This window comes from Gymnodraco acuticeps, unplaced genomic scaffold (genome assembly GCF_902827175.1).
Source record: "Gymnodraco acuticeps unplaced genomic scaffold, fGymAcu1.1, whole genome shotgun sequence".
Taxonomy (NCBI): Eukaryota; Metazoa; Chordata; class Actinopteri; order Perciformes; family Bathydraconidae; genus Gymnodraco; species Gymnodraco acuticeps.
Window position 1 is genome coordinate 50,888 of NW_022990940.1, and position 18,061 is coordinate 68,948.

At 41.0% G+C, this 18,061-nt stretch overlaps 3 protein-coding genes across 3 annotated transcripts; 1 reads left to right on the forward strand and 2 right to left on the reverse strand.

Annotated features, from left to right (window-relative positions):
* Window positions 1-1,086: 1,086 nt before the first annotated feature.
* Window positions 1,087-4,419, reverse strand: LOC117558430 (extensin-like). The gene is made up of 4 exons (XM_034234628.1): window positions 3,981-4,419; window positions 3,726-3,863; window positions 3,532-3,650; window positions 1,087-3,160 (listed from the first exon to the last, which is right to left on the reverse strand). The coding sequence occupies exons 1-4, from the start codon at window positions 4,279-4,281 to the stop codon at window positions 1,109-1,111; spliced, it is 2,610 nt and encodes an 869-aa protein (XP_034090519.1). The 5' UTR covers window positions 4,282-4,419; the 3' UTR covers window positions 1,087-1,108.
* A 359-nt stretch (window positions 4,420-4,778) lies between these two features.
* On the forward strand, window positions 4,779-9,258 carry LOC117558335 (glutamate-rich protein 6-like). The gene is given in 11 exon segments (XM_034234452.1): window positions 4,779-4,790; window positions 5,942-6,067; window positions 6,161-6,253; window positions 6,344-6,555; window positions 6,656-6,717; window positions 6,872-7,050; window positions 7,604-7,686; window positions 7,817-7,975; window positions 8,672-8,897; window positions 8,993-9,155; window positions 9,158-9,258. Coding segments are annotated over 11 exon segments (1,416 nt in total).
* A 980-nt stretch (window positions 9,259-10,238) lies between these two features.
* Window positions 10,239-17,944, reverse strand: LOC117558369 (thioredoxin reductase-like selenoprotein T1a). Its single transcript, XM_034234532.1, is given in 10 exon segments — window positions 10,239-10,762; window positions 14,632-14,798; window positions 14,910-14,997; window positions 15,609-15,628; window positions 15,631-15,709; window positions 15,711-15,735; window positions 16,695-16,738; window positions 16,741-16,807; window positions 17,677-17,699; window positions 17,701-17,944. Coding segments are annotated over 9 exon segments (582 nt in total). The 5' UTR covers window positions 17,812-17,944; the 3' UTR covers window positions 10,239-10,762; window positions 14,632-14,673.
* Window positions 17,945-18,061: the final 117 nt, after the last annotated feature.

Consider the following 18,061-nt stretch of genomic DNA (forward strand, 5'->3'; position numbering starts at 1 on the left):
ATACTTACCTTCAAAACCTCTCTTAAAGAGCACCTTCGGGGGAGAGCATTGCAAAACTGGCCCCGGTAATGGTACAAATCTCAACCCGTCGTTCAATGGACAGCTTCCCCCCCCCATCTATGTATATTCTCGCATTTTAGACTCTGTTACTAACTGTATATCTTTAGACTTGGTATGTCTTAAATGTCCGGTTAGGATGTATTAGAACGAAATCTAAAATGAAAATTGTAAATAAGCAATCTGTATGTAAAAAAACCACCTGTATGTAAATTGTAAATAAGCCATCTGTATGTCAAATATGTCTTAAATGACATTAATTGGAAATGGGGGACCCTGATGTAAACAAGACGAAAGTCTTTCTCTGGTCTGCATCCCCTTAACAATTGTATGTTTTGAGCTGTACTGTACTGTACCCAATATACAAGCTGTTAATAAACTTTTCAATCAATCAAACATGCATCAGTGTCCCAGCCTGACTTGGACCAAAGATGTCATTTCATGGTTAGATCCATAATTTGAAAGAAACAATACACAGGTGTTAAGGACACCCTGTAGGATAAAAGGTTTTGCTTCGATCATTGTTGACATTTCACTTGAATGGTTAAGGATCTCACCTGTGAAGTCATTTTTAGTTGTATAAAGGCTACTTTTATAATATAACATCTACATGTGTAGTTTGAACACTTATGACCTAGTGGTTGACCAAATATTTAGTAATGCTTACTCCAGTTTACAAAACCAAAAAGAGAAAACACAACCCTTTTAAAGCTTGTTCACACAAGGAAAGCTAGTGTGAACACAAAATGTTCCAATTCAAAACCTATAAGAAATGGTTGAGCAATGATACCATGTGGACACAACGCCACACTTCAAATGAATTACATTTATAAATGTAAGAATTTAAAGTGTGCACTTCAAGTTAATAGTTTGTCAGCACAACTTTTCGGTTTAAATTAAATGTCATTTTCTCAATATGGACTGTTCACTCATTCACAAACCAAATGAGACTTCTTGAAGAGCCTGGAATAAAAAGTATCTTGGGTAGTTGAGGGTTAACAAAAGCACAAACTATAAAAGCGTCCCTGTTCAAAACTTTTATTAGAACTGTTTAAGTAAGGTAGCGTGGAGGAGGAAAAGGAGGCAGCAATGGTATGGACAAGTGAACATGGGGATGAAAAGGAGAATGGGGTGCCAGAATGGGCGGGTGATCTGGTTTCACAGTTGTAGGAGTGGTTGGATATTGGGGATAGGGAGGGATCATAGGGTAAAGATGATAGTAAGGCATAGATGGTGGAAGCTGCGATGAGGGATTTTTCGCCTTTGGTTTAGTTGTAGTTGGTGTTGTCGCAGTAGGTTTTGGCTTTGTAGCTGGATAAAGAGGATGAAAGGGAGGATACATCGGCATATATCGTGGAAACGGCATCTGAGCGTATTGAGGCATCTGAGGGTTTTGAGGCATCCGAGGGTTTTGAGGCATCCGAGGCAGTGAAGAAATTTGAGTCGCCTTTGCAGTTGTAGGCCGTATGGTCGTTACCTCTGGCATCTTAGGGTTTTGAGGCATCGGAGGGTATTGAGGCATCCAAGGCATCGGAGGGTATTGAGGCATCCAAGGGGTTTGAGGCATCAGAGGGTTTTGAGGCATCAGAGGGTTTTGAGGCTTCAGAGGCAGTGAAGGAATTTGAGTCGCCTTTGCAGTTGTAGGGCGTGTGGTCGTTGCCTCTGGCATCTTAGGGTTTTGAGGCATCGGAGGGTATTGAGGCATCCAAGGCATCGGAGGGTATTGAGGCATCCAAGGGGTTTGAGGCATCAGAGGGTTTTGAGGCATCAGAGGGTTTTGAGGCTTCAGAGGCAGTGAAGGAATTTGAGTCGCCTTTGCAGTTGTAGGGCGTGTGGTCGTTGCCTCTGGCATCTTAGGGTTTTGAGGCATCGGAGGGTATTGAGGCATCCAAGGCATCGGAGGGTATTGAGGCATCCAAGGGGTTTGAGGCATCAGAGGGTTTTGAGGCATCAGAGGGTTTTGAGGCTTCAGAGGCAGTGAAGGAATTTGAGTCGCCTTTGCAGTTGTAGGGCATGTGGTCGTTGCCTCTGGCATCTTAGGGTTTTGAGGCATCGGAGGGTTTTGAGGCATCCAAGGCATCTGAGGGTTTTGAGGCATCCAAGGCATCTGAGGGTTTTGAGGCATCCAAGGCATCTGAGGGTTTTGAGGCATCAGAGGCAGTGCAGGAATTTTAGGAATTTGAGTCGCCTTTGCAGTTGTAGGCCGTGTGGTCGTTGCCTCTGGCATCTTAGGGGTTTGAGGCATCGGAGGGTATTGAGGCATCGGAGGGTATTGAGGCATCCAAGGCATCAGAGGGTATTGAGGCATCAGAGGGTTTTGAGGCATCAGTGGGTTTTGAGGCATCAGTGGGTTTTGAGGCATCAGCGGGTTTTGAGGCATCAGTGGGTTTTGAGGCATCAGTGGGTTTTGAGGCATCAGTGGGGTTTGAGGCATCCAAGGGTTTTGAGGCATCAGTGGGTTTTGAGGCATCAGTGGGTTTTGAGGCATCAGTGGGTTTTGAGGCATCAGTGGGTTTTGAGGCATCGGAGGGTATTGAGGCATCCAAGGGGTTTGAGGCTTCAGAGGCAGTGAAGGAATTTGAGTCGCCTTTGCAGTTGTAGGGCGTGTGGTCGTTGCCTCTGGCATCTTAGGGTTTTGAGGCATCGGAGGGTTTTGAGGCATCCAAGGCATCTGAGGGTTTTGAGGCATCCAAGGCATCTGAGGGTTTTGAGGCATCCAAGGCATCTGAGGGTTTTGAGGCATCCAAGGCATCTGAGGGTTTTGAGGCATCCAAGGCATCTGAGGGTTTTGAGGCATCCAAGGGTTTTGAGGCATCAGAGGCAGTGCAGGAATTTTAGGAATTTGAGTCGCCTTTGCAGTTGTAGGCCGTGTGGTCGTTGCTTCTGGCATCTTAGGGTATTGAGGCATCCAAGGGTTTTGAGGCATCTGAGGGTATTGAGGCATCTGAGGGTATTGAGGCATCTGAGCTACAGGGGAATGGGGGGAAATCGTTTTGGAAGCAGGAGGTGCAGCAGGAGGTGAGGCAGGAGGGGAGGCAGGTTTGGAACACCAGAGAGAGACTGGAATTCCTTGCCAACGCATCGGGAGTACATAACTTCCACCCTTTGGGAGAAAAACATACAATTAGAAACAGCAAGGAATCACACAGACCTGTCAATGTTACAATCCGACTGTACAAGGCAAAAGATTAATCTCATGCTATATTTTCTGAATAGATCATCATGATGCAACATATTTGAATGTCGATCCCCCCATCCAAAAAACATAGTTAATCAGTACATTTGAAAGCAAGCGGAAAAAAACTCGCATTTGAAAAGTTGAAAAACACATTTTCTCTTGAGATCAAGATGATGCAGATTAAACATTTTATTTTGTTGGCTCTCGTTACACCATTCATAACTATAACAATTCACAGCACTAGCCATCGTTTTTTTAAACTCACTTCCTCACTCTTTAAATCAGTTTCACATTACCTCTTGAACCATGTTGCAGCCATCATAGGGAACCAACATTTCAAGTGCATGGGAGTTCCTCTGCATGCTGTAGCCACAGGTAGACGGGACCTGGGACAGAGGCATTGGAGGTGCATTTCCTGTGGGGTAAAACAGTTCAGTGTTTATATCATTGGTAGAGATAAATCAAGTCTACATTTAGGATATTCATTTACCTTGTTCTACCGCAAATTGTGATGCTCCTGGTTCCACCACTCTGAACTTCATCCGGCCCAAACCACACTGCAGTGAGGGAGACATGCTCATCCATGACGAGTCTTTTGGACTGGCGACTTGTGTTGGGCTCATCCAGCCTGAAGGCCAATATAATATATATATATTTTTTTTAAATAATTTGTACTTTAAAAGAGAAGCAAAACAATTCAAGCAAAAACAACAAACCCTTCATTATGTAATCAAAACATTTGTACCTGCAAAGTCTCCTTGATAAGCACCTTCATCCTCCTCATAAGCGTTTGAGGATGACTTCTTGGTCCCGTCTGTGACTTGAGAATCAAGTCCTGATCCTTTTTCAAATTCTCTCCCGAAAACAATTGTCCCCTCTTGGAACCCATTTGTTGTATCTGCATATTTTCGCCCTTCTCTTCTTTCTGTTTTCTTCAGACGATAACAGTCTATAGTTTGCGCAAAATAACACGTCAGAATAACAGCTGCAGCCAGGTAACCACCAGCGCATTTTCTCTTTCCTGTGTGTATCATCCTGTTGGACATGACTGCTGATGTGAAGAGCTGCTATTTAAGCATCAAGCAGGTGCTGCGACAAGCAATCAAGCTGTTATTGGATCCACCTGGGTTGTGTTAAGGTTGCCAATAGTCTAGCTGTCTAACTGAGAGGTTCATTCTGGCCCATCTCACCAACATAAGGGTAAAACACAACCACTCTGCCATCTTTCTGAGAAATAGAGAAATGGTGTAACCTATGTACGTGTAATGTATACACTTTAGACATTATGTTATTTACAATAAATCTAATGAGTACAAAGTGTACTCCTCCCTCCTAAAATGAATTATCACAAGGTTATATAATGTGGTATGATCAGAAGCTCAAGAACATTTACTTATTTAAGATTACACTGTTTTGTCAACTTCTGTTGTGAACGCCATTGTTATCATTTGGAGCTCAAATTTGTATTTAGAAGAAAAAGGAAATTTGAACATGTGCAACTGGGCAAACTCCATCTGCAGAGCAAGCACTGAACAGCTACGGAATGAATCTTGAGGTGAGGTTTGTTCGTATTCTTTGTCTATATTTCCAAATCTTCTTTACTTTATTGATTGTGGCATCACAAACTAGATTCACAGTGAAATGGTTAGCACTACATTTCAGAATTCACCAATAAAAAGGATCGCTTTAGAAATATTCAAAAATAAATCTTTATTTTGCTTATTTTTTACTTGAACCTTGACATAAACTGTACATAATAATTCAGGATTCATATTTTTCCTGCTGACAAAGACTATATAATCTGCACTTTGAAAGTATTATGCAACATATTACAATTGTGTTTCATAATACACGTGGATATTAATACCAGTAGTCCAGCGACCAAAACAAGGTATGCTATTACAGTAACACATTGCTTCAGGCAGCTTTGTCTCCAAGGTAACTGACAACAAAAAGTGTGAGGTGTTGGGGTGAGTGCATTACCTTAAGTGTACATATTTCTTTTTTTTGTTGTCAGTTTGCTATTCTCATTTTCATAATTTTCAATCAAACTAAAGCTTATAATTTACAATGTTTTCAATTGAAACATTTCATGCAGGCATTGCCTAATCTCATATCTGTTTTTATGACCTTTCTCTGTGCCCTTTTCAACATGATAATTTATGATATTTTTCTTGTAAATGTGATACTGATTCTGCTGCATAAATGTTTATAATAAATATATGTGACTTAGAGTCTTTGAGATATTTTTCATGTTATTGCCACCTAATTTATTTACTGTATATATTCGTCTTCACCAGGAGATGCACCTTACAGAAGCAGTAAATACTGAATACCTTCGTGGGAAAAATATTCGAAAGCAGTGACTTTACTGCAGTCAGAAGACATGACATCTAGCTCTTCCTGTAAGTCTGCTCCAATCACAACGATGATTAAATAAAAAAAGCAGGCCAGTGTTTACTTATCTTAGTAGGACTTGATTCAACAGTAAATTGTGTTTTACCATTAGACCCTGCTTCTACATTAGAACACGATATCAGTGAGCCACTATCTGCCCTGGATGACAAAGTAAGACGGATCAAGTAGTTGAAAATACACAATCGATTTTGCTTTTCAGCTCTGTTTTAATCACTGTATATTGAATTTGTTAAAGCTTTTGATTTATTACTTGTTAACTTTAATAGATTTGTGTTTTTCTTTGGTAAGAGGAGAGCAGAGGGCTGTCCACAGTATGTCAGGGACCCTCCCACCTATTGTCTCAGAGCAGCAGGAGTTCTGAGGTATAACCGGGAGTCTGACAACAGGATAAACCTAACAACCATTCTTCCAGCGGTAAAAGAGATCACGTTTCTACCTACTGTTGTGAACTCCAATCTACATGAATTTATGTTACTGATTATTTCAATATAACACTTGTTTGTCCAGTCCCAACCTGTGACAGAATACCCAGTAAGGTGTGAGTTCTGTGGAGGAAAGGGCCAACCTTCACTGGATCTAACATGGACTCAGGAACCTGAGGTAACAAACAAATTAACACAGGAAAATAAATCCCCAAATACACCTGATGAACCGTTTACCTCCTTGTATCCTCTTTCATTTTCATCTTAGTCAATGCCACTGTTCTGCTGTGCTCAGCGGCAGCAGCTGTGTAAGATGCTGGCAAAGCAGAGATGTTTGGTTGAGGGCAGATGTGACCTGAGGACTCTTACTCCATCGTCACCGAGAGACAAGCCTGGAACAGTAAAGGGGGAGCTTCTCTTACAAGGCAAGGAGATGGAGGATAACAACAAGTTCATCATGGACTTACTGGGTGGACTCAGGTACAACTTTGCGTCTTAAAATGATTTTAAATCCATTACACAGCAACAGAAAAATAAATTAAACTGCTATCTTTATACTGTAATGTTTATGCTTCATTAGAGAACGATCAGAATTAAGAATATACGATGATTACTCAATCCAACTACCGGGGGCAGAAACCTGTGAGTAACAGCTGAGTTTACGTAACGCATTGACAGCTTTTAATCTGTTCACCCAGTCATGATTGATAAGCACAAACAGGCATTGCAAGAGCTCTCTTTGTGACATTAAATGGATTTGTGAGGCTGATAGAGTTTGTCCTGTGCTGTTGTTTAGTTCCCCCAACATCAAAGGTCCTTAGCTTCCGGCTCTCTCGTGCTCCAGGAGAAGGATGTTGGACAGTTTGTCCTTGTAGCGATGCTGAAAAGGAATTGAAAATAAAACAGGAAGAGGAGCAGGTGTTGATCCTTTTTTGTGACCACAAGCAACTACAGTTTGGCATATGTCATTATCAGGTACCCACAATATGCTATTGTGTATTCTCTTATTAAAGTCAGTGCTAAGAATACCTAACCTTTATTGGAAAACTAACAAATAATCCTAATTTATTTGTATTGATTCAGGAGGACTTCATTCTGTATATTATATTTACCCATATACACTGCCCCCCTGTTGTCACCCTGTGTCTGATCAATACATAAAACTACACAATAGCAGTTTTAAAGCTGTATTTTTCTTTTAACATTTATTTATTGTGAATAGGGTTAAATATTTCTGGGTATAAACATGTATGGCTTTTGACAGGGTTACTTTAGCAATCTAATCTTGTGCTTTCATAAAGTAGGCAAGACACTGACACTGAAATTATAGAAGCAGATACTGAAATGTCTTCCTGATTTGTAGTCCCTAATATAGCTCAGGTCCCAAAGATACTTTATTCTAACTTCCCAAAAAGCAGTAGCTTTTTTAGTTGGACTCTCAGTTGCCTAATTTTATAATGTAGCCTTTTTGTTGTAAATGTTGATTAACATTAAAGTATTTGATTTGTTTATTTGTCCATGTTTACAGGACAGGGCAGAACCTCTTCAGAAGAAATACTCCAATGGCAGGACCTTTCTTACCGTGTTCCCTGATGGCTCTGCTCAGGCCTTGTATCCACTCACAATGCATAGATTTGTATAATGTGACCAGATTTCCAGTGGGTCTTGCAAGGAGCCCAAGAGAGTGTGCATGCAATACTACATACAGTGGATGTTCCCATCCTTATCGTCATGTTAACAGCTATCCCTCAGGCCTCTTGGCTCTGGTTGTCATGGTCACTGCAGAAAATGGGAGAGTCTGCATTGTGTACGATGACAGCGATGCCTCCAGTCCATCGATGAGAGCCATGTTCCAGTCTGACGGCAGGGCGACATGTTATCACAGCAATGGGAACATATGGTACAAAGAAAAGTATATGTATATATTATTTATTTAATTAAAATGTTTAGAATGAATATATATTTCAAAGCAATACTTGCCTTAAATGATATTTGTATATCCATTACTTATCACGTGTTACCTCCAAGATAAAAAAAATTACAAGCCGCTTTTGTGAACAAGCAATTCCAATCCGGAAAATAGGTTTATTAAACATACGACTAAATAAATAGGATTAGGATTATATTTCACGTTGTGTGAGAGTTTTTTTTATCAGAAGTTTATAGTTTTGCTGTTGTGAGCGTGGCCTTCATTTACTTAAATTCATCAAGAATATTCAGTTTTATAAATCATCTTTCACAATATAGGCAACAATTGTTATTCTTCCAGAATTGTGGTTACCAAGAAGTAATAATTTTGAAATAAAAAAAGATGTTGGGGTGAAATATTCATTCAATATTAAGGTAAATAAAAGTTGGCGGTGGCTAAAGGAAAAACCATGAATTGGGAAACATGGCAAAAACTCTTGAAAGACTCGCTGCCAGAGGCCTTATCATAATCTTAACCATAGCAGGTCAGTCAATGCTTTAACGCAAGAGTTATACGCTATGCATCAGACTGTAGAACATCCTGTTCTATACAAATGGGGGAATGACATGGATGGTTTAGAAAAGCTTATAATACTAATTCCATGTGTGTGTGTTGTTGTTGTTGCAGGCTGACTTTAAACAGTGCCGGCGGTCAGTGTTTGGATGAAGCTGGTGCCAGGGTTCATCGGTGGAGCTGGAACAGTCCGAGCCTCATCCCCACTCCCCTGCATCCCGTCTTCCTGTCCCTCAACAAAACGATTGGGGTCCGAATCCTTGGGAAGGAAAAGGTGTTTGTTACCTTCCTGGCAAAAGGCCAACAGGCAAGGTTCAGAGTTGGTGCCTGCTGCGCTCAGGTGAAGCTATGTTTTTCTAACAAATGTTTTTTCTGCCTATTCATCTTGCAGTTGCTTGCATCGCCAATTCTGCTTCAATCTTTGTTTCCCTCCAGTGTGAATGTGCAACAGGCAGCGATGCTTCAGGGCCGTCAATATCAAAGGAGGAGCTGTATGTGTTGGCAGCCAAGGTTAGGATTCATCAGGCTTTCCAGATTCTCCACCGGTACCTGATGACGCCTTCACATCCCCATCTGCTGAAAATCACATAAGCCCCTCACCTCATGTTATCGCCCAGAGGCTTCTAGAAGTCAGTACTGATGTGATGAGTGAGACAGCCTTTCTCAAAGGATGTCAAGATTGTCTGCCAGTAATAAAGTAATCGGTGACACAATGATCGCAACTTTGCCATTGATAAAAAGTATGGCACATTCAAAATGCCAACAATTGTTATCTTGTAAAAAAGCGTTCAAAAATTACCATTTCACACCCCCACCCCCTTCTTCCTCTTGTAATGTGCTATACAAATGTAATGTATTATTATTATTATATAATCAAGGTCATACAACAGAAAGCATTCAAAAACCTTGTTCTGCATTAATGTGGGTAGAAGTCCCATAGGGAATAGGAGGGTCTAAATAATATCAGACCCTTGTCATCTTCTTGCAAAAAAGCACTGGTGTCTTTTATACAACCTAATGGCTCCTATGGGATTTCAAAAGTTAGGAGAGCATTTCCACCACATTTGCTCAAACAGGACTTTTCTTTCTCAATAATGGTATTTGAGACCACACAACAGAATCTGAAAAAAACTAAACAAATTAGCTCTAAATAACATTAGCAAAGCATTCTCACACTAGACTTTTACACTGGTCATACCCTTTCAAATGATCTGACCCATAACCCATTATTATGAGGCTTTTTTAAACACCTGTAACAGCAAAAAAGCTCTCATGGGATCAACTTAATTACATAATGGGATGTTGCCCTATAGTTTGGATTATCCAAAAATCAACAAGCGTTGCCGGTTGCCTCTGACGTCACTATGTTTTAGTCTTGTATTGTCAAGGCTAATCTGCTTTGTGTTCTAATCACATAAGCTTGGATCCTCAGGTCTTCTTAATAACATTAGAGTGGAGCAGATGGCTTTAAAGTGCACTCATGGCTGTAAGCAAGCAGGCCATCAAGACAAAAAGAGCAGTATCTCTCAGGCATTCATTTAGATTAACTACTTTTTCTCTCAGATAACTTAACACCTTGAGGGCACATCATCCAACATCTCTTCTAAAAGTAATAGGTTGCATCATTCGTAACACAGACCAGCACATCAGTAAACCACAACACAACACCAGAGCCTCACAGTTAAATAGTTACAATATGTTTAATCTTCTTTCAGCTTCCTTCAAGTTATGCAAATATAAAAAATATTCAGAAATCATACCAAGACAACAATTTCCCAATGTTATTTCCACAACAATGATGCCAGTGTTGCATGTTCTACAGGGTTAAGCTAGGTTTAGAACAAGTAACTTGAAAACTCTACATGTGGCTCAGTGGTACAAAGAACACGTTTTAAATCACATGGATCAGTTGTATGCAATAGGTTAAAGACTATGATAATCAATGTTAAATCTCTCCTTATGGGACCACTGAGGTCATCTGGATGAAATCTGCAGTAGTTTGAATGGAACAAGAAGATGACAAAAACAAAACAAATTGGCCGGCACTGTTGCCATGGATCCCACTCTGGCGTCAGGGGCGGGATATCTCCAATGGGCATGGTGAAGGTTGATGGGGACATCCAGTCAGTGCTAGCAGTTTTCCTGCTTTCAGCACAGACCTTCATAAACATCACTTCACAGCCCAGAGAGGATCCCACCTCAAACCTACACAGGAAGACAGAGGAAGCAGATCAAAGTCAAACAAATGGCCAATATAACTCACAACAAGAAAATCAGATAACAATAGGGATGGGTATCGTTAAAGTTTAAACAGTACAACTACTTTTATCGATACCGCTTATCGATCCGGTCTTTTAGAGGAAAAAACAAGGTAAACCAACTAAACTAATTGTGAACAAAACTAACATTGCTTTTTATTTAAATTAAATAAATAATATTTCACATCAAAATAAACAACAATGTTTTAACAAATCATATTAAATAATGTGATGACAGAATTGTAAACAGAATAGCTGAAACTAACAAACTAAATAACTCAGTTTCCTCTAATCATTAACCCATGTTTGTATCATTGAGTTAACTCCGTGTGTTGCTGCTAGCATACATAACACCTGACGTGGAAACGTTACTCGTGGATGGGGCTACAGAGCTGCTAGAAAGACAGTCGAACCCGGTGCATTCCTCCGTCTGGATGTGGTGCACTTTTGCTAAATGTTTAGACAAATTGCTCGAGTTACCGCCCTTACATGCTAAATTCTTATTGCACTTTTGGCAACGAGCATTGTCCACATCGAGACAGGTAAAGTTGAACCACACCTCAGAGCACGTTCTCCTCCGTGTGTGTGTGTGTTGCTGCATGTAGCAGCTACGTGTATGTAAACTGCCCCACCCCCTCCCAAGCAGGCGGGGGAGAGAGATCTCTCATCTGGATTGGAAAGATTGAAAATACTAAAATAATCATAGACGCATTTTGCAGTCTTTTTGCGTATTAGAAACGGAGTTGGCGACACTAAAACGGCAATATAATGTTTGTGTAGCAATAATACATACGACATGTTTTACACAGTGTTGTGCTAGTTACTGAAAACGAGTAACTAGTTACCATTACTAGTTACTTCATTTCAAAAGTAACTCAGTTACTTTACTGATTACTTACACCAAAAAGTAATGCGTTACTGTAAAAAGTAACTTTTTAGTTACTTAAAAAAAGGGCTCCCATTAATGCCCTTATAGCCAGGGGTGCACATAACTTGTTTGCCCTGGTTCTCAAAGGAGCACCTGGAGATGTTGCTTGGTGCTCATCCTTAAAATGAAATAAACTGTAACTTTTGAGGGGGTCTTGACTTTATTTGCCAGACACACGGCATTGAACACACATGCAGAGGTGAACACAGAACACACATACAGAGGTGAACACAGAACACACATGCAGAGGTGAACACAGAACACACATGCAGAGGTGAACACAGAACACACATGCAGAGGTGAACACTGAACACACATGCAGAGGTGAACACTGAACACACGTACAGAGGTGAACACAGAACACACGTGCAGAGGTGAACACAGAACACACATGCAGAGGTGAACACAGAACACACATGCAGAGGTGAACACTGAACACACGTACAGAGGTGAACACAGAACACACGTGCAGAGGTGAACACAGAACACACATGCAGAGGTGAACACAGAACACACATGCAGAGGTGAACACTGAACACACATGCAGAGGTGAACACTGAACACACATACAGAGGTGAACACAGAACACACGTGCAGAGGTGAACACAGAACACACATGCAGAGGTGAACACAGAACACACATGCAGAGGTGAACACAGAACACACATACAGAGGTGAACACAGAACACACGTGCAGAGGTGAACACAGAACACACATGCAGAGGTGAACACAGAACACACATACAGCGGTGAACACAAGGACAACATTAGCACGACCAGTAATCCTACAAGCTGTCATCACTTCCCTCCTGACTGTTCTCCTCACTGTCTTCCTCTCTGTCAGACATGGTAGCTGATGATGTAGGCCTACTACTTCCTCTCTGGTTGAGTCTGTGATTAGCTGCTTGCATCCACAAGTCAACAGCTGGGTTTGGGTCGAAAGTCTCTGTTGTCATCTTAGATAAGTGGATGTAATCAAATAAGTATGTGAACATAACCAATAACCTACCATAGCCAATAACAAATTAATGTAACTTATTTTATTTGTGTTGTTCATTCATATCTTATTTTACCTTAACATTTATTTATTTATGCATTTTTTTTTATCTCCAGTTTTAAAGGATATTTTTGGTTACTGTCCTATAGTATACATTGGAATGATTTCAAACCTGTTTATCTCAATAATTATAAAGGAGTGCCTTGGAAATATGTGTTTACATAAATAGTGACCAAACCGTTTGAACTTAGACTAAAGTGAACTATCTAAACACTCAGAGTCCTTTACCTCACTGAGCTGTAGTCATCAGCCTCTCAGTCTGACTGGAGAGGACTCTCCCTCCACATTGTTGTAGAAACATCTTCTTCTTATATCCGTTAGAGCAGCTAGCACGGCACCAGATTCTAATAACAACAGCGCCGGTACCGGTGCGCCCTCCCTCTCTCCCACGCTCACTCGCACTTTGTCTGTGAGCTGCGGGCGCCAGATAAGCTAAGATCCCCCATTTTCATCACTTACAGCGCCCATCGTACAGGGCAAATGAAACGTGTAACCGGGGTGAAAAGGGTGTACATTTACTTAATTGTGAATATTGTTACATCAAGGCCGAAAATTAGGATGAGCCCCAACGGTCAAAAATGTTTTTTTCCCTCCCAGAGCTGCCAGCGCAGCGCCTCCCCGGATCTGGCGCCCTAGGCGAACATCTATTACGCCAGTGCTACGGGCTGAGTTCATATCATAGATTCATATGCAACTCGCAAATATATTTCTCTCTCTCTCAATGTTGGTACGCAAATGCGCCTTTTTTCAAATGACACGGTGCTCTTTTTTTGGCGGAGGTGCACCTGCGCACCAGTTATGTGCAGCCCTGCTTATAGCCTTCATTTCAGTACTGTTATTGCATTGGAGAATAATACAATCTGTTGATCAACTTGACATGCATTATATGCAATCTGGATTGCATCGATATTAGCTGGCTTTCCATTTTTGTATATTCTTTCTCCAGGTAGTTGGAAAAAGTGTTCCGTCCCATATGCCGTGTGCCGCCCGGACATGCTATCATGCTAACTAGCTCCCTGAAAGCGGGTGACTCCACTGTAGCAATAGCCTGCATGTGTTCTCCAACATACCGTGCAATGGCTTTATCGACTTTCCCCTGGCTAGCAGTCCTTTGGTTAAAATCCAGACGCTGTTGCTTAGGTGGAGGTGGAATGGCGTCGGCTGAGTCTGGGTCTGTGCCGGGTCTTAGTTACTAGCTTCGTCCCAGCACGTTGTTTTTGCAGATGTGAATTACTGGTTTGGGCAGTAGATAGGATATTTGACCCGCCAAGACACAACTTACATTTAACTAAAACGTTCTTTTCTTTGTGCTCGACAAAAAGTGAAATAGTGAGAATATCTCCAGGTGGAGAAACTAGACTTGAGCTCCGCCGCCGCCATGATAGTCTTGTTAGTAAACAACACAAACACGCCCACAGCCCGTCTCCGCATGTGACACAGGAAGTATCTAAGTACATTTACTCAAGTAGCCTACTGTACAGTTCTCATCTCTGTTCGCCTGGCTGTTGACTATATAAAAACGCAGTAACGGGAGTAACGCCCATGTAGTAACGGTAACTGAGGTACTGAATTTAAAAAGTAATGCGTTAAGAGTACTAGTTACTGCCAAAAATAACGGCGGTTACAGTAACGCGTTAGTTCCCAACACTGGTCTTTACTTGTCTCCAGTACCGATTAAAAAGGACCGATAACGTCGGAGCTTAACGGTACTACGGTCTTTAATAATTCAGCCCCGGGGCCCGTTTAATACCGGGGCTCGGTACCCATCCCTAGATAACAAGCAATGGCTGTATAATAAGCAGAACAGTGAGATGAACACCACTGTACTTACATGGAGGGGCTTTTAGCTCTAGCCAGGATTAGACGAGTAGGGTTAGGAGTGGAGGTGTGTTCCTGTGTTCATGTGAACGTTCATCTTCATCTCGTTGTCCAGGATTTGCACAAGCTGCTGCATGGAGGGCAGGTGACCGGACTCTAGTTTGGACCACACTGGTACATCTGTGGAAACGCAACACGTCACTGTAATTGACTGCAGTTCGTTCAATTACCATAGAACTTCATTGTAATCATTTGAAAGACTTTAGTGAATAAGCCCATGCTCTGACTCACCATTTAATGTGATTTCAAAAGCTCCTGTAGACATTAACTGGTTTTCAATCATATTGCTGAAGAAGAACACCATCATGCATGCATATATCTGAAAGAAGAATGAGAGAAACTTGAGTTTAACATTTCGGCAAAGAAATAAAATAGATGTTCCAACATGTCCGTGCACTGTATGCAGTACAAGAGCAGTGCACTGAACATAAACAGTTACCAAGTTTTGGCTTGGATGAAAACAAACAACAATGTATTTATTAGCAACACAGATCTATGCCAAATGCTTGCTAAATACATGTTTACATTGCTGGTAAAACACAAGAATAGCCACAAGAGTTTTATTTGCAAATATCTGATGTGAGCAGTCATTCTTCCTCTGAGCCTTTGGCAACAGACCAGACAAAACAATACTTAACAACACAGCCTGAAGACCCTGAGTGAGCTAATGAAATCCCATGGGTTTGAGTTTACACCTGGCAAGGTGTGTATGTGTACACAAACTGTATTAGAGGCAAACTAAAGCTCACTTTACTCCATTTTCAATATTCATTCTATGATTGAGTGTGACATCTATCGTGCTAAACAGAACATTGCTCAGCTGCATCAGACACAGAATCCTGACCCTCTCTCTTCAGTCATTGTTACACATGAAAATTAAAGCGTTAAACCACCCACATGTTCTGATAAGTGACTCAGATAGTTCTCTACCTTGTTTCCCTGGCCCCACTCCAGACGCCAGGTGCCTGCATACCGATGAGGGCGAATGGGTCCCTGCCGATAATGATCAGCCCAATCACCAGCAGTTTGAACCACTGACAGGAAGGAAGCAAAATGTCTGGGGGGAAAAAACAAGAAACTGGCTTTTAATACAATTCCATATCAACATTAATACACTTTATAGGTAGGAAAATTATCAGTTTGGTTCATGTTGGTTTTTACACACATTATTCTCAGTTTTTAAGAAAGCATATTTGTTTGAAATGTAATGGAAAGAGTATATTTAATATTGTCCAAAAAATATGGAGAATGGCAATAGTATACCTAACAAATTATATTAACACAATTATTCCTAAACAACACTGTACCAAGAGTAGGAGGTGACTTTAAAAAAAAAAAAATAGAAGTGGGGCTTCTTTGTGTAGAATAAACACAAGATTGAGAAAACATCCCATACACACACATGATCATTTTGGGATTCTGAAATGTATAACTTAAAATAACAAACTTGATATGGCTTTAACACTATCAAACGTATCAACAACAACCTACAACACAGAGCCTGCATCCTTTTTTACTACTTTTAAACTTCAACATGTATAATTGGTTGAGCTACAAACGGTACACAGGATTATCCGTCTAATGGCAGAACAAGTTAGACAGGCCAACAAACTAAAAATATAAACTGGGGAATAGAACCCAGGGTGTGATACGGTTTCCTTTCTTTAATAGATCTCTAGTGTGTTTAGACTTCAACTGATGAGGACCCCGAGGGTGCATTGACACCACCCACACATTTAACTGCAACATTTGGGACACAAATCAGTATAGCATAGAGCATATCAGCATAGAGCAAATTATCCAACTACAGCCATTGATGCTTCACAAGTTCACTTACTTGTAGTTCTTAGGGATGGTAGTTATGTCTAAGTTTAAATACTACATGGCAAGATAAGCATGACTGTAAAATAATTCACATCCTCAGCTGAATAACAGCTAATCCAAGGCAGCCTTTAGACTGCTCGTAAAAATCCGGATATAATCCACTTGTAACAAAGCAGATAATCTCTGACTTACTTGTAGAGGGGGATAGGAAGATAATTCTCCCCTTCAATACGGATGTGCTGGGGTACCGCTGGTACAAGGCCTGCATGTACTCCTCAAACACCCGCTTGTACCCTCAGGAAATGCTGTGAAAAGACAATCAGTGTTAGACAGATGTACAAAGTCTCAAAGACAAACACAACAATGATCTCAAGGCTAATTTCACCATTTAACCTTGAGATATGGCACATGTGCCACCTAGTATTATCTTTAAGATATTTGCTTTTTATTATTGTAAAGTTGTAGTGGTACAATTCCAGTTAGCAGCACGTGAACCAGGTTTTATGTAACGTTACTTTGCACCCCATTGCTAATGCCTCTGTGTGTGGCATTATTTGTTTAAGCAAACATTAAAAAGACAAATCGTGGTTATTGTCTACTTCAGTAACAACCCTTGCGCATTAGCATGTTAAAACCATGTGACATCTCTATTAGCATATCTCTTTGACGGTGACGACAAGCACGCTTTATCGTAAATCCTTTACTCGTGTTAGCTAGTTAACGTCAGTTAGGCTAGCGTTAACTAATCATCACGGTTTTAGTAAATGTATGATTGCAATACATCATTACAGAAAGATCAACTCAGAGATTTAAATGAATCATTATTGACCGTACAATTCAAATACGTCAACCTAGCGTTACCGTCGACTAAAGATGTAACGTTAGCTCGCAGGTTTGACAGCGGAAGCGGTGCTATGTTTTCGGTGAATGTTCAGAAGTGACACAAACCAAAACTACAACATGTTTTACATGCATTTAGGGCATTGTTCAAGTAATGTCTAAATAAGTTATATGAACGCTTCTTATACTATAACATGTTTACATTAACTACTCTGCTGTTAGTTAGCTATTTAGCTTCAATCGATTTTCGGCCTATATTCGGCTATGTTGTTAGCTTTGGAGTTTAGCTGGTTAGCTTGCAATGACTCGCCACATTTTTCGCTTATTTGCTTACCAAATTTGAAACTTGAGAAGAGGGTCCATTTGCAAACTGCATCTTCATTTTCTTCACTCCACTGTTGTCGCCAGACGAGGCACACAACAGCGAGGAAAGCCCCACAACGAGGAGCGAAAACTGCAACCACTTCATTGCTAACCGTGCCGGGGTTTGGTTCCTCCGCCTGTCCGTCGGTGTGAAGCCGAGGAGGCAGCAGGTTAATGTGAGCGTCACTGCCCGGCCCCTCCTCTCTTCCCCATTTAGCACCACCTACTGCTAAGGCTGTTCAACTCACATAAGAATGGGCCATGGAATAATTCTTCAGCAGAGGTGGGAGAAGTTGTCAGAGTAAAAGTATAACTACCAGAGTGCAGTACTCCGTTACAAGTAAAAGTCCTGCATT